This window comes from Saccopteryx bilineata, chromosome 6, assembly GCF_036850765.1.
Source record: "Saccopteryx bilineata isolate mSacBil1 chromosome 6, mSacBil1_pri_phased_curated, whole genome shotgun sequence".
NCBI classification, from domain to species: Eukaryota; Metazoa; Chordata; class Mammalia; order Chiroptera; family Emballonuridae; genus Saccopteryx; species Saccopteryx bilineata.
Window position 1 is genome coordinate 155,871,429 of NC_089495.1, and position 22,428 is coordinate 155,893,856.

General features: G+C 40.6%; 1 protein-coding gene across 4 annotated transcripts in view; it reads left to right on the forward strand.

Moving 5' to 3' along the window:
- The window catches only part of CEP112 (centrosomal protein 112), a 471,596-nt gene that overhangs the window by 416,122 nt on the left and 33,046 nt on the right, over positions 1–22,428 (forward strand). For all 4 annotated transcript variants that reach the window (XM_066235884.1, XM_066235886.1, XM_066235887.1 and 1 more), the window contains one exon: positions 6,251–6,340. In XM_066235884.1, coding sequence (XP_066091981.1) covers positions 6,251–6,340 — 90 coding nt within the window. The remainder of the gene's footprint in view (positions 1–6,250; positions 6,341–22,428) is intronic.

Consider the following 22,428-nt stretch of genomic DNA (forward strand, 5'->3'; position numbering starts at 1 on the left):
GTACAGAAGTCATTACAATACCCTCAAACCCACCCACCCACCCACCCCCACCCCCCCGGTCACTCAGCATCACCAGCTTTCAAGTTGCTGGGCATCTTTGACGCAAAGACTGCCTTTTTTTCCCTGTAAGAGTTCTCAGCTATGCACCCGGCCGCTGATGAGGTCCCTTTCACGTTTCATCCAGAAGTTCCTCTGCTCCTTTGTTTCAGGACCATGGGATGACTTGGAGGATCCCACTTTATATCTATGTAGGGCAGAACTTAATTCACAGCCTCCACTTACATTCACTCTAATCTGGTCCCTTTCCATAAGAGAGCACTGGAGCGTTCGAGGTTCCCACTCCCAGGGCATGTGTGGGGCCCATGCCCGGCCACCCAACCGAGGAAAGGATGTATTTGTCCTTCACCCCTCGATGTGTGGTGGACCCGGAAAATGTGCGTGTGGGCTTTGTGAAATGCCGGACACAAGCAGCAGCCAAGACTTGGCCACACAGAATGAGGCAGAATGTAAGTGTCAAAGATAAAATTTCACATCGGCGAGAACTGGTTTGAACACTTAACAAGTGGTAGGGCACAGTTCTACGGCCTGCAGGACATAAATTGTGTGGGAGACCAGAGTCCACTCTGCACCTGCGTTTGCCCACAAGTGGCTCAGGAGAAGGGCCACTTTCAGACGCTTGGTTCTGTGTTGATTTGCAAGTGGGTTTTTCCAAATTCCTCCCAAGCGGGGTTTTTGTAAAGATAAAGTAGAGAGTGTGAGATTTTATCTCTGGTAAGAAGCCAGTGTGTAGATATTCCGGATTATGAGCTGAGGACAAATTTGTGTGGTCAGATAGCCTATCGAGGAAGGGTAGGAAGGTCACAGGGATTGCGTGCCAGAGTAGATGCCCGCTCCCACCCTCCTCTGTGGAGCCGGCTGAGAGGTTAGCCAAAAGCAGAGTCAGAACGACTGACACCCTCAGCCCAGGAGCCTCTGCTGTGCTTTGTGCACTGGGGACGTTTTGATTCTTTTTATCATCATGGCACAGTAGCTCCCCCTTCAGTGATGTTTTCCTTTATTATGTGGCTTTTTAACTGCTTCATCATTGAAATAAACTTTTGTTTCATTTATGCATTATTACTTTTAATGTATCTGCCATCATTTCATGTGTGTTTAATTGATTAAGAATGACAAAAGAAACTGGTTGGTTTTTAACAAGACGACACATAATTCCTCTGTGCATGGTTTTACAGGTTGAGTGGCATGTTTGAATTCATGGGTATAAATTTTATGAGAATAGCATTGACTAATACACATGTTTTCCCCCAAATCAACAACAAAGCTCTGGTACTGTCACAGGTGCCACTCATGGGTCCATGAGCTCCCAGGGCTTTTCCTCCCCCTAGAAAGTCAGTTAATATGTAAAATATTTTACACTTGAATTTGCTCTAAGTATTTTCATATTCTAAACAAATCAAATCAAATTACCCTATAACCTGATGCCTTTTAAAGAGTGTGAGATACACTCATTGTTCTCAGAAAGCTGATGATGTCATTTACATTCTCCTTCTGGAAAGTGTCGCCCTTTGTTCCCAACCCACAAAGAGCGCTCCAGAAGTGGGGTGCAGAGCGGCTTCCTATGGCACCAGGAGTCCACAGAATGAAAGGTGGGTTTAACTGGAGGAAAGAGCTGCCATCTTAGTAAGGGTGCCAGTGAGCATGGCAGAGCTGAGACATGAGGAATAATTTTGCAGAATAAACAGTCTAACTATTCCAGTTGGTTTTGTTTTGTTTTGTATTTTTTCAGTCCAATGTTGGATATTCTGTTCTTTAATTATCTTGGACTTTTCTCGGGAATAAAGTAAAAGCTGTGATTTTGTGTGTGTGTGTGTGTGTGTGTGTGTGTGTGTGTGTGTGTGTCAAGCTGAAGGTTTTTAAATAAAGAAGTGACAACTTGAAAGAAAGTTCCTACTTGTACTTATTGAATAATTGTGGTCATTTTCCCATAGTCCTTATGTCAGACTCCAAGGTCAGAACTCTAATGGTCTAATAATTTTTTAGAATATGAGACCAGGAACAGCTGCCAATATAAACTCATTTTCTTTTCATCTAGTACATTTTAACTCTTTAAAAACTGGAATATCATTTGAGTTCTCTTCAATTTTTTAAAAACAATTTTTTAATAGATAATAAAAGTAATTTCTAGACATGCTGCTTTCTCTGATTAACCTTAGAAAGACCACATTTTACATCTTCAGTTAAATTATAATAAGCACATTTGAAAAGTAGTACCATTTTTACTTTTTTTTTTTTTTTTTTTTTTGCATTTTTCTGAAGCTGGAAACAGGGAGAGACAGTCAGACAGACTCCCGCATGCGCCCAACCGGGATCCACCCGGAACGCCCACCATGGGGCGACGCTCTGCCCACCAGGGGGCGATGCTCTGCCCATCCTGGGCATTGCCATGTTGCGACCAGAGCCACTCTAGCGCCTGAGGCAGAGGCCACAGAGCCATCCCCAGCGCCCGGGCCATCTTTGCTCCAATGGAGCCTTGGCTGCGGGAGGGGAAGAGAGAGACAGAGAGGAAGGCGCGGCGGAGGGGTGGAGAAGCAAATGGGCGCTTCTCCTATGTGCCCTGGCCGGGAATCGAACCCAGGTCCTCCGCACGCTAGGCCGACGCTCTACCGCTGAGCCAACCGGCCAGGGCCAGTAGTACCTTTTTGAAAAGCAAATGTAATTTCACTTCTATTTTGATAATATTGATAAAATAGGGTGGACTTAATAGTCTCCTCACTGTGAAGTATGGAGAAATGGTCAGATCTAATTCTGTTGCCCGTCCTCTTGGGACCTCTGTTAGCCAGCTTCCTGTCTCCCTGACGGCTCCCTGGCTGCTTCCTGTCCCTCTGAGCTCCCACCAGTCCCGTGGCACCTTCCCCCACCTGCTCCTTGGCGTGGGTCTCACCCTCGGGGCAGGTTTTAGAACCTCTTCTCTTTTTAATTCCTCCCCCGAGGAAGTGTCCCCATCTATACCTTGGTCCCTGCCACCCTTCAGACCCACCTTCCCAGCATGACTGGTCCTCTTGGAAATCCCACCAGCACCTTAAACTCAGCTGGTCAGAAACCAAACTGCCCCCACCGCTCTGCCTTATCCTTGTCACTCCGTCAGTTTGTGGTGTCACTGTTGTCTGATCATTCACTGTCAGGCCTTGTGGTACCTTTAGGTCCCTCTTCTCCCCAAGAAGAGCAGGTCTTTGTTTAAGACAAGGGACGTGCACAACTCCTTCATTGCTTTCTGTGAAATGAAAAACAAACCAAAAAATCAAGCGTGTTTTTTTTTATTGTGGCAGAAACCAGACAGTATGTTACTACAACTAATAATAAGATCATATATACATATGTAATATGTGTATGTTGATAAAGACCTTTGGAAGGTATATTTGCACACTCTGTGTTTGGAGAAACATAGCAACCTTCAGTGCAATGTGCCGTATTAAAGACAATCAGAAACTGATGGCTGAGGTGAATTTCCTCTGAGAATATCGTTCCTCCCACATGCGAGTTCCGTGTCTGGAGGGTGCGTCTCTGGCCTGACACCACACTGTGGACAGAGAGGAGCGAGCTCGAGGCCAGGGCTCTCAGCCTCACACAGGTGTGGAAATGCATTCTCTGAAACACCAGATGCTTAACACCCAGGAAGTCCTGGCCCAGCTCTCAGGGTAGGTCGGGGAGATCATGCCATTGAGCAAGCCAAGCAGGGAAGCTTCCAGGCAAAGGAAAGAGAAGTAGGCACAGGGAGAGCGAGGCCGCATGGACTTACCCCAGCATGCTGAACTCAGAGTTAGTGCGTAAGCATTCCAGCCCATGCCAGACTCTGGCCGCGTGCACCTGTGCAAGCTGTTTAACCTCACTGAGCCTCAGTGCCCTCTCTCATGAGGATGAAACAATACCTGCAGCCAAGGGTAGCAGAGAGGGTTTGAAATCAAATCCACCCAGTTGATGATACTCCGTGGCTGTTCTTGTTATGCACAGGAGCAATGACATCAATATGGCACTGGGGCTCATGCAGCTCAGTGTAACCAGAGCCACAAGGCGAGCGTCCCTGAGGACCAACTGTGTCCAGAGCTGGAGCTGTCTCTCAGGGGTGCTGGAGTGTGGTTTCAGCATTTCAGTGCAAAGATGACCACAGTTAGATTTAAGGAGAGCACTCTGACAGTAGTGTGAGCAGGAATTGGAGAGCAGGAAAGAGTGAGAGCAGAAAAACATGTACAAATAAATATTCTTTCCAGTAGCGTAATCGTGATCCCTGATTATGCCGTAAGAGAAGCTAATAAGATGCTATTTTTTGTTAGCTATCACAAAGGGGAAAAGTGTTAACATGATCAACAAGCATAGAATATTGCTTTAATCATTTTGGAAACAGACCACAGTAACAGAATTCTAGACAACCATAGAGAGTTTCAAGCTCATTGTCAGACTTGGTTGAACTGTGGATTTATAATTATGCCTAATATCAAAGCAGCCCTAAAGTTTTTAACCACATTCTCGAACAATTTTACTCTTTAATTTAGAGGCTCTTACCCTGGGGTCTAGCCATGGATGAGCTTCAAGTGGTGAATGGATTCCCTGAAATCAGAAGCAAAATTACCAGCATGTTTTTTCTCATGTGGTAGTGACCACATAGCATTCCTCAGATGCTCAGATGGGTCTAGAACCCCAGAAAAGATTAAAAACTTCTGTCTGTATCTTGGGGTCCTTCTTTTTTTCATGCTCTGCATTCACACCTCAGGGCTGTCTTCTCTATCTTGAGATATATCAGAATCTGACACATCCCTCACTCTGAATTGCCATAATCCTGGTCCAATTCTCCATCATCCTATCCCAGTATGTTTGAATGTCCTCTACCCTGCCTCCCTGCTCCTGTCCTTATCTCTCTTCAGTATATTCCTCATAGCAAACAAAGCAGTGTCTTCTCACAATCTTCCGCTACCTTGCCAACTACCTCTGAATAAAATTGAAAGTTCCTAACTTCTTCTGAAGCTTCACATGACCTGATGTGACTGGACCTTTGTTTGCCCCTGACATTGTTGCTCCTTTGTGCTCACTCCCCATTCTGGCCTTTGTGGTTTCCTCGCACCTGCTACCACAGGGCCTTTGCACGTGCAGTGCTACCTGCTTGGAACGTTCTGCCTATAGACATCTGTGTGACCTGCTTTCTTCTTTAGGTTTTTGCTCAGTTAGGTCGTCTGGGGCCACAGATTTAAAATTGCAATGCCCCTCCCTTACCCACGCCAGAATATCCTCCTTCCTGGCTTCATTTTTGTTCTGTACTTATCACTGACATATATTATACTTATTGCTTGCTTATTGTCTACCCCCTCAATATAGTGTAAGCTTCATGAGAGCAGGGAAAATTTTTTTGCCTGTTTTCTTTCACCACTCTTTCTAGCCATAATAAATTCTTGACATATAGCAGAAACTCAATAGTCTTTATGGAATGAATCTTATTTTGAGAATTTGGCATCTTTGTAGTTATCATCCCATGTGTTCTGCTCACTGTAAACTTCTCTGTATTATATCTATAATTATATCAGGTTGTTTGGATTCTGTTTCTTTTCTTGTTCACCTCTTTACTTAAAATAGTAATTGATACAATAATTATTATCGATCTTTGTGGTTTGTAAGTTCCCCATATTAACCTGAATTCTATTTCCCACAACTACTTGGCAACTGAGAGAGTTCATTTCTGTCCGCTTCTTACAGGCTCCTCAAATTTTACACCACTCTCAATGACATAGTAGAGAAATTCCTTTAAGGTTATTATAAGTTACACAAATTGCCAAAGTATAATTTTGAAAAATGTCACGTTGGCCCAATACTACAGTTTTTAGCTGTCACAACACTTTTCAGAGTGTAAGTGCACCTTGCAGGTGTACCAGTAGAGCTATTTTAATTAGCAACGGTTTTATGCTTTATTGCATGCTTGTGGTTCTATGCTGTAAATATAAGAGGTGTTTTTATAAAATAGACACCTGCTAATTTATCTGTTTTATAAATGATGAATTTTTTATACTAGTCATTCCCAAAGCAGAAAACATCTGGGCCTGACATTTAAAATCTGGTTTCATTTGCCTGAACTCTTTGGAACAACAGTAATAGGCTAAAGATCTGAGACCTTATTAATGCCAGTTCAGGTGATAAAACTTTCTTTTTCCAAGGGTGCTCATTTTTAATGTCTGTGTGACATCTGTGTGTTTCTCGTGCTCTGTTCCAGGCTTTGCAAGATGAACTAGAAAACCGCTCAAACCAAGTGCGATGTGCAGAGAAAAAACTGCAGCACAAGGATCTGGAGTCACAGGAGCAGGTACCATCCCTCCCTGGCCCAGCCACTTTGTGGACTTTTTCACATTGGGCATTTTACATGTTTCCTGTTTCCACAGGGATGCCTTGGCTGCACAGAGCAGAGCGCTCACTCCAAGTTGGCATAAACAACAAAGAGATTTATTACCTCACAGAACCAGAAGTTGTAGGTAGGGCAGCCCTGGGCAGGGAGCCTCCAGGCCCTGGCTAGCTTCTCTGATATTCTTGTGGCTCTTCCCTCTGTTGACTTCATCCTAAAAGCAATTCCAAGGTGTCTTATGCAGACCTAGCAATACCCAGAGGCAGAAGGAGGCTGACTGCTTCTAGGGACCCCTTCTGAAGAGTAAGGAGACCTTTCCCAAGCCCTTCCCCCCCCACACACACACACCACACATCCCTTCATGTTTCATTGGCCAGAACTGGTCACATGCTCAGCCTGGCATGTCCAATCCCTGGCAAGTGGACCAAGGGCATGAAAACCAGCCTAGACCAATCAGGCCTTCACTAATGGAAGTGGGAGAGGGAGGATAACCTGGACAAGAAAAAGAGGAAATGGATGTTGGGTATGCAGCCAACAGTGTCTATCATGTCACCATATCAAAAGAGATGGATGTTATTGTACTTAGAGGCAGAAATCACATTTTCTTTTTCTTTTTATTAATTTTAATGGGGTGACATTGATAAATCAGGGTACATATGTTCAGAGAAAACATCTCCAGGTTATTTTGACATTTGATTATGCTGCATTCCCATCACCCAAGTCTAATTGTCTTCTGTCACCTTCTAACTGGTTTTCTTTGTGTCCCTCCCCTCCTCCAACTCCCTCCCTCTCCTCCCCCCCCCCGTAACCCCCACACTCTTGTCCATGTCTCTGAGTCTCATTTTTATGTCCCACCAATGTATGGGATCATATCATTCTTAGTTTTTTCTGATTTACTTATTTCACTCTGTATAATGTTATCAAGGTCCATTCATGTTGTTGTAAATGATCCAATGTCATCATTTCTTATGGCTGAGTAGTATTCCATAGTATATATGTACCAAAGCTTTTTAATCCACTCGTACACTGATGGACACTTGGGCTGTTTCCAGATCTTTGCTATTGTAAACAATGCTACCATAAACATGGGGGTGCATTTCTTCTTTTGAAACAGTGCTATGGTGTTCTTGGGGTATATTCCTAAAAGTGGGATAGCTGGGTCAAAAGGCAGTTCGATTTTTAGTTTTTTGAGGAATCTCCATACTGTTTTCCACAGTGGCTGCACCAGTCTGCATTCCCACCAGCAGTGCAGGAGGGTTCCCTTTTCTCCACATCCTCGCCAGCACTTATTCTGTGTTGTTTTGTTGATGAGCGCCATTCTAACTGGTGTGAGGTGATATCTCATTGTGGTTTTAATTTGCATTTCTCTAATAATTAGTGATGTTGAGCATTTTTTCATATGCCTATTGGCCATCTGTATGTCCTCTTTGGAGAATTGTCTATTCATTTCTTTTGCCTATTTTTGTATTGGATTGTTTGTCTTCCTGGTATTAAGTTTTACAAGTTCTTTATAAATTTTGGTTATTAACCCCTTATCAGATGCATTGTCAAATATATTCTCCCATTGTGTAGTTTGTCTTTTTATTCTGTTCTTATTGTCTTTAGCTGTGCAGAAGCTTTTTAGTTTGATAAAGTCCCATTGGTTTATCCTGTCTTTTATTTCACTTGCCTGTGGTGACAAATCAGCAAATATATTGCTGCGAGAGATGTCAGAGAGCTTACTGCCTATGTTTTCTTCTAAGATGCTTATGGTTTCACGGCTCACATTTAAGTCTTTTATCCATTTTGAGTTTATTTTTGTGAATGGTGTAAGTTCGTGGTCTAGTTTCATTTTTTTGCAGGTAGCTGTCCAGTTTTCCCAACACCATTTGTTGAAAAGGCTGTCTTTACTCCATTGTATGCTCTTACCTCCTTTGTCAAATATCAATTGTTCATAAAGGTGTGGGTTTATTTCTGGGTTCTCAGTTCTGTTCCATTGATCTGTATGCCTGTTCTCATGCCAGTACCAGGCTGTTTTGAGTACAATGGCCTTGTAGTATAACTTGATATCCATTAAGTGTGATACCTCCCACTTTATTCTTCCTTTTTAAGATTGCTGAGGCTATTTGTGTTCTCTTTTGGTTCCATATAAATTTTTGGAATATGCGTTCTATATCTTTGAAGTAAGTCATTGGTATTTTAATCTGTATTGCATTGAATTTATAAATTGCTTTGAGTAATATAGATATTTTAATTATGTTTATTCTTACTAACTATGAGCATGGTATATGCTTCCACTTGTTTGTATCTTCTCTGATTTCTTTTATCAATGTTTTATAATTTTCCAAGTATAAGTCTTTAATCTCCCTGGTTAAATTTATTCCTAGGTACTCTTTTTTTGGTTGCAATGATGAAGGGGATTGCTTCTTTAATTTCTCTTTCTGACAGTTCATTGTTAGTGTATAAAAATGCCTCTGATTTCTGAGTATCAATTTTATATCCTACCACCTTGCTAAATCACATTTTCTTTTCAATTTTAATTTTGTCCTCTTTCTGTCCATTATATTAATAAAATAAATCTAACATAACCAGAATAATCTGGCTATGATGATAGCTAATGACCTATTTCATTTTCAAATGACAAGATTATTTTTATTCAGTTCTTCTGGTTATAGTGAATTATTTTTGGGGGTAATTTTGACCCTTTAAAAAATTAGCAACCTATCAGTAAAGATCACGAGTCTCAATGGCACCTTTTATAAATGCATTGTCCTCAGCTACTGAGTATAGCATTGTTAACATTCTTCTAAGCACCACCCGTCTCTATGCACAGAGCCTGTCTGAGGTACAACTGAAAAACGTTCATATGTTATCTCACAGTAACTTCAGTACAGGAATGTTGGGCAGGTCATTTTGACCTTGTGGGAAGAGGAAACACTGAAGTAAGGCTACTGGAGAAACTTTTTTCAGCTCTGGAGATGTTTACAAACAGGATCTTGCTGTGGATGTGAGTGTCAAGCAGACACTGAGTGTCAATACTGAACTGATGACCTCGTAATTCCCTCCTGCTTCCAGATGTATTCCCAGCATACTAGACATGTCATGCAGACATGTATAAATCATGTATAGATGATATGTATAAATCTATATGTATGTGTTATATAGGTCAGTGGTTCCCAACCCCTGGGCTGTGGACTGGTACTGGTCCGTGGGCCATTTGGTACTGGTCTGCAGAGAAAGAATAAATAACTTACATTATTTCCGTTTTATTTATATTTAAGTCTGAACAATGTTTTATTTTTTTAAAATGACCAGATTCCCTCTGTTACATCCGTCTAAGACTCACTCTTGATGCTTGTCTCGGTCACGTGGTACATTATTCGTCCCACCCTAAAGGCCAGTCCGTGAAAATACTTTCTGATATTAAACCAGTTCGTGGCCCAAAAAAGATTGGGGACCACTGGTATAGGGCCTATGTCATACAGTCGATAATAGGATCACAAAATAAGGTAATACAAGGATGAATAAACTAATAGTAACTACACTTTATCAACAGCCTACAAGGTAACAGATACTACACAAGAAACGTTACACATGTTAGTTCATTTCTCCTGGTAACAGCCATCTAAGGCAAGCTCAGCATGTCTACTCCACAGACGGCACAGTGAAACCCAGAGACATTGAGTCACGCATCCAGGGTCATAGAACTAACAAATACACAGGTGGAGCCAAACCCAGGTTTACCTGAATTCCAAACCTTTGCTTTTTTTATGATACTATTTAAGGTACATGTCTATTCATTTAAAAAAAAAAAGCTGCATAGCAGTAATGGGAAGTGCAGTTAGTAAGAACAGCAGGGAACACACACGCCGTTCCAGACACCTGGCCCGGTTGTCGTCACCCTCCATGGGCAGAGGACAGCAAAGGGCAAAGGAAACGAAAGCAGAGTGGGTGTGGTCTGGGTGAAAATGCCTCCCAAGATGTTATGGTGTCTGTGTAGAATGGCTAGGGTCCACTGTCACCGAAGTTCAGCTGGGCTCCCCCTTCTGGCTCGGACGCTGGTAACTAAAGACAAGCTTCTTAAAAGCAGGGAACGGTGCTCCCTGGAGGACCAGGCTTCTCCAGTTTGTGATAAAATATGACTTAAGGTAAAGCTTTGTTGACATCACTCTAATTCATGGCAAAACTTCACACAGAAAATTCCATCTTACGTTGAGAATAGGGAAATTAAGAAATCCCAAATGAACAATGGGGAAGTATTCAGGAACCACTTCAGTCTTTTTTTTTTTTTATTGACTTCTTTTTGATCATCAAAGTTACTTTCATCTTTGGAGTGACAATAGCTTTTTTGACTATTTCTTACACTAATTCCTGATATCTTCTATTAGGCTACAAGTTTACCAAAAATGTCAGGAAATACCCGTGGGTAAAGCTGAATATTTCATAATCTTTGCAACTATGAAATGCTGGGTTCTTTCCACCAGATCCTAGGGTGTAGCTAGAAAATATGCCAATTGTTTCAACAAAACTGAAGAGCAAGTAATGGGCACTTAATCAGTATTACTCATTTATACTTAATTTAATTTAACTTTATTTTTATCACCATTTGACCTGTGCCCTCCTTTCTACTTGTGGCACCAAGCAGAAGTGGTCAGCAGTACTCAGCAGCACTGTCCTGTGCGTTGGGTCTGCTGTGTGGGAGCGTACTAAGGATATTTAAAGTCACGAAGTTGTTGCATATGATTTTCTTCTTTGCATCTGTCACAGCAGCTGCAGTGACAGTCACTGCCTGACATAGGCCAGTCAGACAGCAGAAATGCATGTAGACTGACTACTTGAAACGTCCTTCTCTTTCTTTTCAACCAAATATTATTATCCTGATACTAGTTGCAAAGAAAAAGAAAAAAATAGAAACTGGCAGAATTACAAAGGACAATTTCCTGAGCTTCTTTTTTTAACTTGCTGTTTAAAAAAAAGCTTAATCTGTTTCTGTTTTTCATTTAAGAAAAATTCCTATGTTTTGATTCTATAAAAACAAAAAATGAATGAGGCATTTTAAAAGTTGTGTTTTTAATTAAAAACAAAAAGCTGCTTCTCATCAGGTCTTGATGGGTGGCATTCCTGCTGCCCACCCCTGGCCTCGGTGCCAATGACTCCTAACTGCTCACTCTGGTCTGGTCCATCAGCACCATGCCTGTAGGAAGCTTGTCCATCACAGTTACAAAGGGTTAATCTGCTCCTTATGCAGGTTCCACATAGCCCAAATAAAACCAGAAAACACTCATTTTCTGTCTAAATCAGCCTTACGGAAACATGATCTTCTGTAATCCATAAATAGCAAAGTAATTAAAAATCGTCATTATTTGTATCTATACCAGGAGTTAATAATTTCTAATTCCAGATAAGATCTGAGCAAGAGTCCCATAATTGCAGCAAAATAAGGGGAGATGAGAGCTGTGATCCAGCTTCCTCACTGTGCAAGGAAACTGAGTCATGGGGAAAGGATGTGGCTGCCCTGACACAGTGGTGGCAGTCCCAGGGCGGGGCCGCTCCTGCCCACATGGCGTGAGGACTGTCACTCCCAGGGTATTAGCAATTCCATTGTAGTGACACTATGTAAAACAGATCTATGTTGTGTATTACTCGGGTTCAGGGGTGTGTAAAACTAAATCTCATTTCCAGAGCAAACACTATTATTCACAATGAGGCTAAGTAACTTGCTAACCTTTGCCAAGATAATTCTGTCTGCTAAATTATGGAAAAGATAGGGAAGAAAATAAATGTTTTAAAAATTCACTTTTAAAAATGCTGTACAAAGTATAAACATGTCACAAAGACACTAAACAATGTCAGACTTTAACCAGAAATAATGTAGATAATAGTGTACATGTCACAGAACCTCTTGTTGGAACTAGGGATATTAAGTTTTGAAAATATCAATAGCTTTGATTACGTTGGTCACTCAGTTTCCCAGAAGATTATTTTAAATAAATTAGGGAGAAAAATACAATAAGTCAGAAATATGCTGGTAAATAAAATAAGGTGCTGAGCATTTCTCAGCAAGATCACTACTATTTGACAGGCATGTGGTGCTGGACAAAGAGTAGGTGCTGGAAGAACCAAAGATGAGTAAGTTAGAGAGGAGCTGACAGTCCACTAGAGCAGAGAAGACCATATAAAATCTAGACTCCACACAAGGAATTCGAGGGAGGTTCTTATTCTTCCAAATGTCTCAGAGGCTCAGAATTGCAAGACAAATAGAAAACACAGCATTGGTCCTGCGTCGCCCCCCCCCCCCGCCCCCACCCTGTGAGGAAGGAGAAGGAGGATGTTTAACTGGCAGAGAAGTGCAGGGTCCCACTGCCCTGGCAGGGCTTGGAGCTTGCTGACACATAGTTGTTCAAGAACCTGCAGCCCTAATGGGAACCCGGTCCCTCTGGGCACTCAGGAGGGGCAGTGCCTCTGCCAGCCTTCTCTGGGACCTCTGGGCTCCCGCCTCATCCTGTTGCCTGGGGCAGCTCTTGGAGGCCCCTACGGCTCTCTGGCCAGTGTTTTTAGCAGGCAGCTGCGTTTGATTGTATGTCTTACCTGGTGTGTCCAGGTGTTAAGGGTTTGGTTGGTGCAGGCACAAGTAACCCATTAATTAATTGTCTTAAAATATATAGCAAAGAGCCAATCATACTTAACATTTCAGTCAGAGTTTTGCAACAACCCACTTTATATGTAAGGCCTCGACGCATTAATTTCAGAAAGAATCTAGTGAACGAAGACAATCTCAAAGATAATTTTGTGTATCTGGGGAGGGAGCAGAGATGTTTGTCCCAGAGATGGCTACCAAGACACGAGCAGCGGGGAGGGACAGGGGCAGCTTCAGGATGAGTGTGACCCAGTGGGGAAGACTGCTGCTTCACAGTCCACCTTGGTCACTACCAGTCATTGAGCAAGTCATTTAACTTCTCCAGATCCTAGGGTCCTAAAACGTCAGTAATGATACCTTCCCACAGGGTTGATGTGACTGTCAAAACAAGATCATGTGTGTGAGATACTTCAGAAACTATAAAACATATGCAGGTGCAATGTGTATGGCTATAATTAGTCACAGAGGAGGAAGGGGACATGAGAGTTAGTCATCAACAGAAAGGAAGGACAATGGAGCAGAATGAGGGAAGACATGAAGCTAAGACCAGAAAGTTAGCTTCATTCATTTCACCCATTAAAACACACACACACCAACAAGAATAAGCCCTTTTTACTGTCTCCTCTTTACCAAGCACCAGGCTTGACCGTTGTCAGCCAATCTTGGATGCAATGCCAAGGAATTGTCTTTGGTCAGAGAGCAGTCATCAGCATTGAGGTTTTTCTTTTTTCTTTAACTGGGAGCATCTCCTGATTGCGTTTATACTTCAGAAAGACGACTGTGGCAGCAGAAGATGAGATGAACAGAGATAGATTCCTAAGGCATTCCTTCACTGCAATCACATCACTGGTCTCGGGCAGCGGAAGGGCTGAACTGGGTCCCGGCATGCCTCCTTACATTGCTCCACTTTGTTCCGCTTCACAACTGAGGGCGGGACCCTTCACCTGGGAACGGATCATTGCTTTATTGTGATACTGGCTTTATTGTGAGGTTTATTGCAACTGAACCTAAAATATCTCCTAAGTTATTCCTTCATTTCAAAGGAAGTAGAAAGAAAGGAGCAAATGTGCAGACTCACTTAAAATTCACAAAGATTTAGAGGGCAGAAGAAAGGAATATGTCAAAAAATAACACCACGGTTTTGAATTGATAAGCTGGTGCATAGTAGACAGCACTAGTGTCATTTGGATGTTGAATCTGAGACACTAGCAGCAGGACATTCATTTGGAGGCGTATGGTTGAAAATCTGGCATATCTGACTCAAAAACTCAAGGAAGAACCCTGGAAATGTGAACATGCTGGAATCATCTTATGGGGGATGTAGCAAATGCCGTGGGTATGGGTGATACGAATGAGGAAGAGCCAGGAGAGAGACAGGAGCACCACATTCAAGGGACCAGAGAAAGCTGGGAGGATACAGCAAAGACTGAAAAGGAATGAATGGTTGTGGAGGTGAGAGCAGCACCAGAGGATTTGTCATGAAAACCCAAGAACTTAGTTTCCTGGCAGACGTTATGCTCAGACGTCAGGGCCCTCCCTCTCTGTCATCCTCACAGTGTCTACCAGCACTTGTCAAATTGAACTGCTCTGTAAAGCCTTTGCCACCCTGAGTCTTATCCTCAAAGTGACCTTGCCCACCCATGTTTCTCTTTCATCTGTGCTCTTAGCACTTTCAGTGACCTCCATGAAAGGTTTTCCCACCAGACTCCCAGAAGAGATGAGTGTCCTTTGAGGGGAGGCTCCTGAGCTTGTGCCTCAGTGTCTGGCCCAGCACCTGGCCCACATGTTGCTCGGTGACTTCACTGAATTCACGGAAGGAAGACAGGAAGGAGTGAGGGAAGGAGGCAAGGAGAAGGGCAGGGAGGGAGGGAGGACTGCACCACATGCTCCGGGAGTTCAAGGGCAAGGAGTCCCAGAGGCTACACACTGGGTGACTGCAGAGCCTTTGTGTTACGCCTCCTAAATATATTCCAAGTAGACTTTCTCTCAATATATTCTTGATTAGACTTTTGTTAAAATAAATATTATTGATATTCTTTTATAATCTTCATCTGGGGTGAGGAGAATCACTAAAGCCATCATGGCTGATCTATGGTCCTCAGCTACTCCCCAGACATCGGAGAACCACAGGGGTTCGTGCACCAGGGGAACCAAGGGAAGCCACAAAAAGCCAGCACCTGCCCATGCAGCCCACCTGTCCTCTTTATTCCTCAGTAATTATTCCCAGCTTTATTGAGGTATAATTGACAAGTAAAATTGTAACTCCTTAAAATGTACAATGTGATGAGTTGATAATACATTGTGAAATGATTGCCACTATTAAGTTAATTAACACAGGCATCAGCTTACATAATTACTTTGTCGGATGTGGTGAGAACACGTAACATTTACTCTTGTTAGCAAATTTCAAATCTACAACATGGTATTATTAACTCTAGTCACCATGCAATATACAGTCATGCATTAGACCCCAGGGCTGTCTCAGAACTGGAAGTTTGTATCCTTTTACCAACAGTTTCCCACTTCCTTCACCCATCACCCCCTGGCGACTACCATTCTACTCTGTTTCTTTGAGTTCAACTTTTTAATTTTTGTTTTAATTTCTCAGGTGAGCGAGATCCTTTTTCTCTGTCAGGTTTACTTCTCTTAGCAAAATGTCCTTAAGGTTCACTCATGTTGTCACAAAGGCCATCATTTCACCTTTCTGCTCTGCCCTAAGACGGGACACTTTTCCTTCCAAGTCTTTTCCACAAGGTACCCCAGAAGGCCAAAGCAGGCAGCTGCCAGCAAAATCCTTCATTTTCTCTACAGATAAATTTAGCATTCTGCCGCTTTCTTCCCAGGTTCTTGGGAGTAAGAATAAAATTTGGGTGCTTTGTATCAAAGTGGTGGGGTAAAGCTAGACATCTCTGTGAGTGCCTTCAGCTTCTACCTGTATACCATTACCACTGTCATTTGTATTCCCGAAGAATTTCTCTGCCTCCCACAATGCCCTGTGATATCTCGAGGAGTAGCATGGATTTTAGGAGAACCAATATCAGTATGTTTAAAGATTCCATTGATGGCATTGCTTATCTTTAAACCACCACGGTAATCATCAGGAGTAACCCAGATGCTATATAGACAGAAAATCAATTAAGCAATAATTGTGATAGTTGTTGAAAGGAAGAATTGGTCTTTTATGGAATTTTACAAGTTCCATTTTCTAGAATAGATTTTAAAACTTCACAGTCTTAGCTGCTGTTGACTAATGTATCTACAGTGAAATCTATTTAAAAATACTAACAGTTAAAACTATGTTTTATCCCAAAGCACATTATGAACACAGGAGTTATAATTGCAACAGAAATATAATTCAAAGACTTTTATTGACTTTTCATGTTTAATGGTTATTATTCTGGCTTGTTTCAAGTAATTTTAATAACCACAGTTTATTTACAAAATTCAGACTAATTCTTTTGTTCCCATGCTAACAAAATATATTTGTTCCCAGACAGCTGGTATGATGCATCATGCTAAAATTTGAGTTGTTATGAGAGATACAACCACATTTAATTTTGGCCACATCTTATTGTCAATGAACGCTCGCCTGTTTTTCAAAGAACACGTGAAGGACAGTATCAGGGACATGAGTATTTTCATTAAAATATACATCTCACCAAAATGTTCCTTATAAATCTGTTATTGCAGTAGATTTTAGTGGCAAAGCAAGTTAAATAAACATTACCCCAAACCATCACTAACAGCCATGCACACGGTCACAAGGCCATTTTTAAAGGGTTCCTGAAAGCAGCTCTTCTGGGGTGGGTGTGCTGTGAGTTTCATCACTGTTTTATTGAGATTCTCTCTGTTTTGGACTTCCCTGGGCTTGTGCTGGGGGAGGCAAGGAGAGACGGGTCCCAGAAGCGCTCGCTGCTAATCCTGCACTTTGCTGACATATCAAGTCCAAGTGTCAGCAAAGTACCCACTGCATCATTGCAGCTGTTTTTCCATAAAGCATTTTCTACGTTGTTGAAGTGGGTCTTCCTCCTGGCAAGGAACACGGGAGTGGTGAAGACGGGTGGGAGGGTGCTCAGGATCGCACCGGGCTGCGGGATTCAGAGTCTGCCCGCCTGCCCCGGGCTGGACCTCATCTTTCACAGGTGATAAGACATTCTCACTCCTTTTGGTTTGCTTTCTTTTCCAATAGTTTTGGCTTTAATTTTAGTCTTTTTTAAAACTACATATTTTTTAATCCAACAGTGATTTCATACAAATGACTTAATTCCAAATCAGTAAATAAGGGAGGCACTTAAAAGAAAAGGCTGGAACAAGAGCTTGCGACCAAGCTGAGTTCTGTACCACCTGTTACAATAGGTGGACGGGCAGAATTTTCAAGCACTAACCTGGGTAACCGAATATAGTCTCCCAGGAAGATAAGAAGCAGACTGTACCCCTGAGCAGTGTCCTATCGCAGCTCACTTTCCTGGCAGCTACTAGACATGGGATTCATGGCATTGAGGGAACAGCTGGAAGGAGGAAGTAGGAGATAAACACAGTGATGGTGCAAGAGGGTGGGGGTGAGCAGCCCAGTTACAAGGGAGAAAGGTCTGGCGACTGTTTATTGTGCTTGTCACGTTCAGGGAAGGGTATCAAATAGTCTGAGATGCCACTGAACTTACAATTCCTTTTCCACTATAGAGCCCAGCCCAAAAAGATCTCCTTTTCCTGTTGAGACAGGGCTATTTTGAGGTAGGAGCGGTTGAAATTGTTTATTGTCAAACAAATGACAAAGCAGAGGTATTTTAGAGGCATCAGATGGTTATCAGTTTAAATTAGTCATAAGGAAAGAAAAATGATATTTTTTAATACAAAGAAAAATTCAGAAGTTTTAAAGGCCATTTGAATATACTCTCCACATAGATAACCTTTGTGATTTCTATACAGAATTTGAGGACAGAGGTCCAGAAAAAATTGTATTATAAAATGTTCAAGTGCAAAGAATGACTTTGTGAAGCACATGGGAAATTAGAGCTAGTAAAGAATGTAGCATTGTTGGCGTTATGAAAAGTTTGTGAAATACAACACTTACTTGAATCAGACAACCTAATACCTACTCAGCACTCAGCATGTAGACATGACATGGGAAACGTCTCCTCTGAGAACTTCTATTATTATAATACAGGAAAACAGATCATTTTTTAAAAGTCCACTTTGGTTTTGTGTGGGAGATTCACACTCAGGTTTATTCAAAAGGGGTGCAGAGAAGCAGGAGCAGCGAGCCCTCTGTCGGGAGGTTTTCTCATTTTTGATTATTAAGCAGTAAGGGAGGAATTTGCGACCTGTTGAGCTGGTCTTGACAACTTACGTGGGGGCCATTTCCTGCTCAGGCAGGCTGCAGCACGGCATTTGTAAAGGAAAAGGTGCAGAGGTCTGTCTGTCTCAGCGCTTGCGCTGGTTCTTAGAGCAGCCGCAGAAGGATTCAGTGATCTGACAGGTGGCATTTCAGGCCTGCCACCCCCTATGGAAACAGAGCAGCATATTATTTTGTTTTTCTACCTTTCAGCTTTAAGATGTTATTTCAATGAATGCCCTTGCAGAAAAAAAAATGAGGAAAAATTGGAAAACTAGACTGAATGATTCCAATGCTTTATTTTAGTACATAAGATTTGAAGATGTGCTTGACTTAATTATCAGAGAATGTAAATAAGATGGTAAAACTGAAGGGGTTGTGGTAACTATAGGACAGCTCAGTGAGTCTTATCTAAACTCATAAGTGACACTTTCAGCATTTCAATTTAACTCACCGAATATTTACTGAGCACCTACTATATAGCAGGTCCTTCGTTGGCTCTGATTATGTCAATGAATAGCCCCCCCCCAAAAAAAAAATCTTGTTCTTGTAAAGGTTACATTTGAATAATAGGTTTTTCCATAGCTTTTTGCATTTCTATATAAAGTTTATACTTCACTTATCAATTCCTAATAAGCCTTCCAGTCCATGAACATAGTAAATTAGTCTGCTTTATTTAAGCATTCTTTAATTCTTCTGTTATATTTTTATCATTCTATGTGAAGATACCTTGCACATCTTATGTTAGATTTATTCTTATGTATTTGACATATTATGATGATGTTTTATGGCATTATTTTAAAGGTTTCTTTTTCTCACAGTTTGTTGCTGACATGTAGAAATATAATTGACTTTTGTACAGAGTTCCTTTATCATATTAAGGAAGTTTCTTTCTGTTTTTACCAAGAATTGTTTTACCTTTTTTTAAATTATAAGTGGACATTCAATTTTATTAAGTGCCTTTTTTTCCCCATCTTTTGAGAAAAGCATATGACTCTGTTCTTTATTCTGCAAATGCAGGGAACTTAATGGGTTGATTTTCTAACACTAGGTCAACTTGCATTTCTGGAATAAGCCCCATTTGATCATGATGACTTATCCCTTTTTACCTTTTACTGGATTTTAGTTTGCCAATATTCTGTGCAGGATTTTTACATCATTGTTTATGAGTGAAATTGGCCTATAATTTTGTTTTATCTTAATGTTCTTACTGAATTTTGTTATTAAAGTTTTCAAGCCTCATAAAACAAACCGGAGTCTTTCTTCTTTATCTGTTTTCTGGAATAGTTTGTGTAATATTGATGATATTTATCCTTAAAATGTTTGGTAAATGAAGCCATCTGGGTCTAGAGATATTTTTGTTGTTGTTGTTGTTGGAAGATTTTCAATTAATTAGAAAAAGCTTTCTTTAATGGTTATAGTGTTCAGATTTTCTATTTTAACTTCTACCTAATTCTCTCTCTTTTGGGCTATAATTATATGTATATTAGACTGCCTAACTCTGTCCCCTATGTTCTGTATTTATTCTGGATATATATTTTTACCTAGCTTCTAGTTCATTATTCTCTCCTTAGCTGTGTCAAATCCACTATTAAACCCATTCTTAGTTTTGGTTGTTACATTTTCCTGAGCTGGATCTTCTGCTTAACTCCTGTTTAGTTTCCTAGTCTGTGCCAAAGTTCATAACATTCTTATTTTGTTGAACATATTTATCTTGGTATTTTCAAAATCTGGGTCTGATAACCATTATCTGGAGTTCATATGCATCTTATTTCCTTGACTTTTGTTTCTCTTGGCTTTTGGTCATATTGTCATGCTTTCTTGTGAATCTGGCTATTTTTGATTGAGTGCCAGATATTTTCTATGGAACTTTGTAGAAATGGCTTTTCTAGGATGATGGTAATTATTTTCCAGAGAGGATTTACATTTGCTTCTAGCTAAGCAGGTAAGGGCATTTGCCATCTTGAATGACCTTTAATACATTTTCAGGGATTGAGATGATTTGAAGTTAGACTTCAATTCTAGAGAGGGCTGGTCTGTTTCCAATTCACTCCTACTCCTAGGGTGTAGCCATTTGGGATTCACCCAAAGCATGGGATTTTACCCAACACGCCCCTTTTGTGAGAACTGGACTGCAATTTGTGTCTCCGTGGCTTTTTTTTCTTTTTTCTTTTTCGTGAGGCTGTTAAGAGATCTGTTCATCTTCTCATCCTCTTACCAGCCACTCTAGAATTGGCAAAAGCCACTGTGTAAAAATGTCTCCGAGTGCCAGACTTACAAGCTGTCTTGATTTCTATCATCTCTAACAGCTTAGCCTTATAATTCTTCTCTGTCTTGTTAGTTCCATACTTTGAAGCAGTGTTGGGAGAGAACTATCTAAGCTTCTATTACTGGAAGTGGAAATCCAATATTTGCATTTCTGTGAATTGCTTGATCACTCATTGCTAATTTTTTCTATTGATTTTTAAAAATCTGTAGAAATTAATTTTATTTTACATTCTGTTCATTAATGGTTTGTTAGTTAAATAAGTTGAAAATTCTTTCTCCCAGTTGGTTATATTTTAAATTCTATATTCAACATTTTCATTTTTTAAGAGTTATCTTTCATTTTTTCTTTATGGTTTCTAATCTTGCTTAGGAAGGTCCTTCCTACTCCAAGATTAAAAAATATATTCCCTTTTATTTTCTTCTAGTACTTTTATTGTGTTCTTGATGGATCTTTTACTTGTGGTTTTGTTTTGTTTTGTTCTTTGAATCTGGTTAGAAAACCCCCTTTAGTATTTCCTGGAGTGGGGGTTTTCTGATGATAAATTCCCTCATCTTTTCTGTATTTGTGAATGTTTTTATTTCTCCTTTGTATTTGAAGGATAACTTTGATGGATATACTATTCTTGACTGAAAGTTCCTCTTTTTCAGGGCTTTAAATATTGGGGTCCACTCTCTTCTAGCTTGTAGAGTTTCTGATGATAATCTACTAGGCTTTCCTTTATATGTTGTATTCTTCTTTTCCCTGGCTGCCTTGAGAATTTTTTCTTTGTCATTGGTTTGTGCCATTTTCATTTTGATGTGCCTTGGAGTAGGTTTGTTGTGGTTAAGAAAACTCGGTGTTCTGTTTGCTTCTTGAATTTGAGGCTTTAGTTCCTTCCACAGGCTTGGGAAGTTCTCGTCTATTATTTGTTTGAGTATATTCTCCATTCCATTTTCTTTCTCTTCTCCCTCTGATATACCTATTATTCTTATGTTATTCTTTCTGATGGAGTCAGACAATTCCTGTAGGGCCTCTCATTTTTTTAAATTTTTAGTCTCTCTCTTCTTCTCTCTGTTGTGTCTCAAGTTGCTTGTGTTCTATGTCACTAATCCTTCCTTCTATCTGGCCTGTTCTATTAGCTAAGCTTCTTACCTCGTTTTTCAGTTCATGAATTGAGTTTTTCATCTCTGTTTGATTTGTTTTTATAGCTTCAACTTCCTTGGAAATATATTCTTTGTGTTCGTTGAGTTGTTTTCTGAGCTCTCTAAATTGCCTTTCTGTGTTTTCTTGTATATCTCTGAGTATTTTTAGGATTTCTATTTTAAATTCTCTGTCATTTAGCTCCAAGGTTTCCAATATATTAAATTTTTTCTCCATAGATTTTTCCACATCTATCTGTGCTACTTCTCTATCTTTTGTATCCATGATATTTGATTTCCTTTTTCTTAATGGCATCTGAGGGTGGTCTTGTTAATAGCACTAATGAAAATTAATAAAGAATAAAAAATTTTTAAAAAGTAAAAAAAAATGGAAAAACAATTTGGAGGAAAAAAACACAAAAAAAAACAATAATAATTTATTATTTCCCCCCTTTTTTTCTTCTCTTCCACTCCTCTCCCCTCCTCCTTAGGAAAATATTGTGATGAACTGTGAATTATATTATACTAAATGGAAGAAAAACTGCCTATAATGGAGGGCCTGAGTTGAGGGGAAGTGTCAAGGGGCAAAAAAGGAAGTAGGGACCCACAAAATGCAAAAAAGGAAAAAATTTAGGTCAAGTATAAAGTAATTTGCTTGTAAGTGATGGTCGACTAAGAGATATAATGAGAGGGATAAGAGGGAAACAGGAAAAAGGA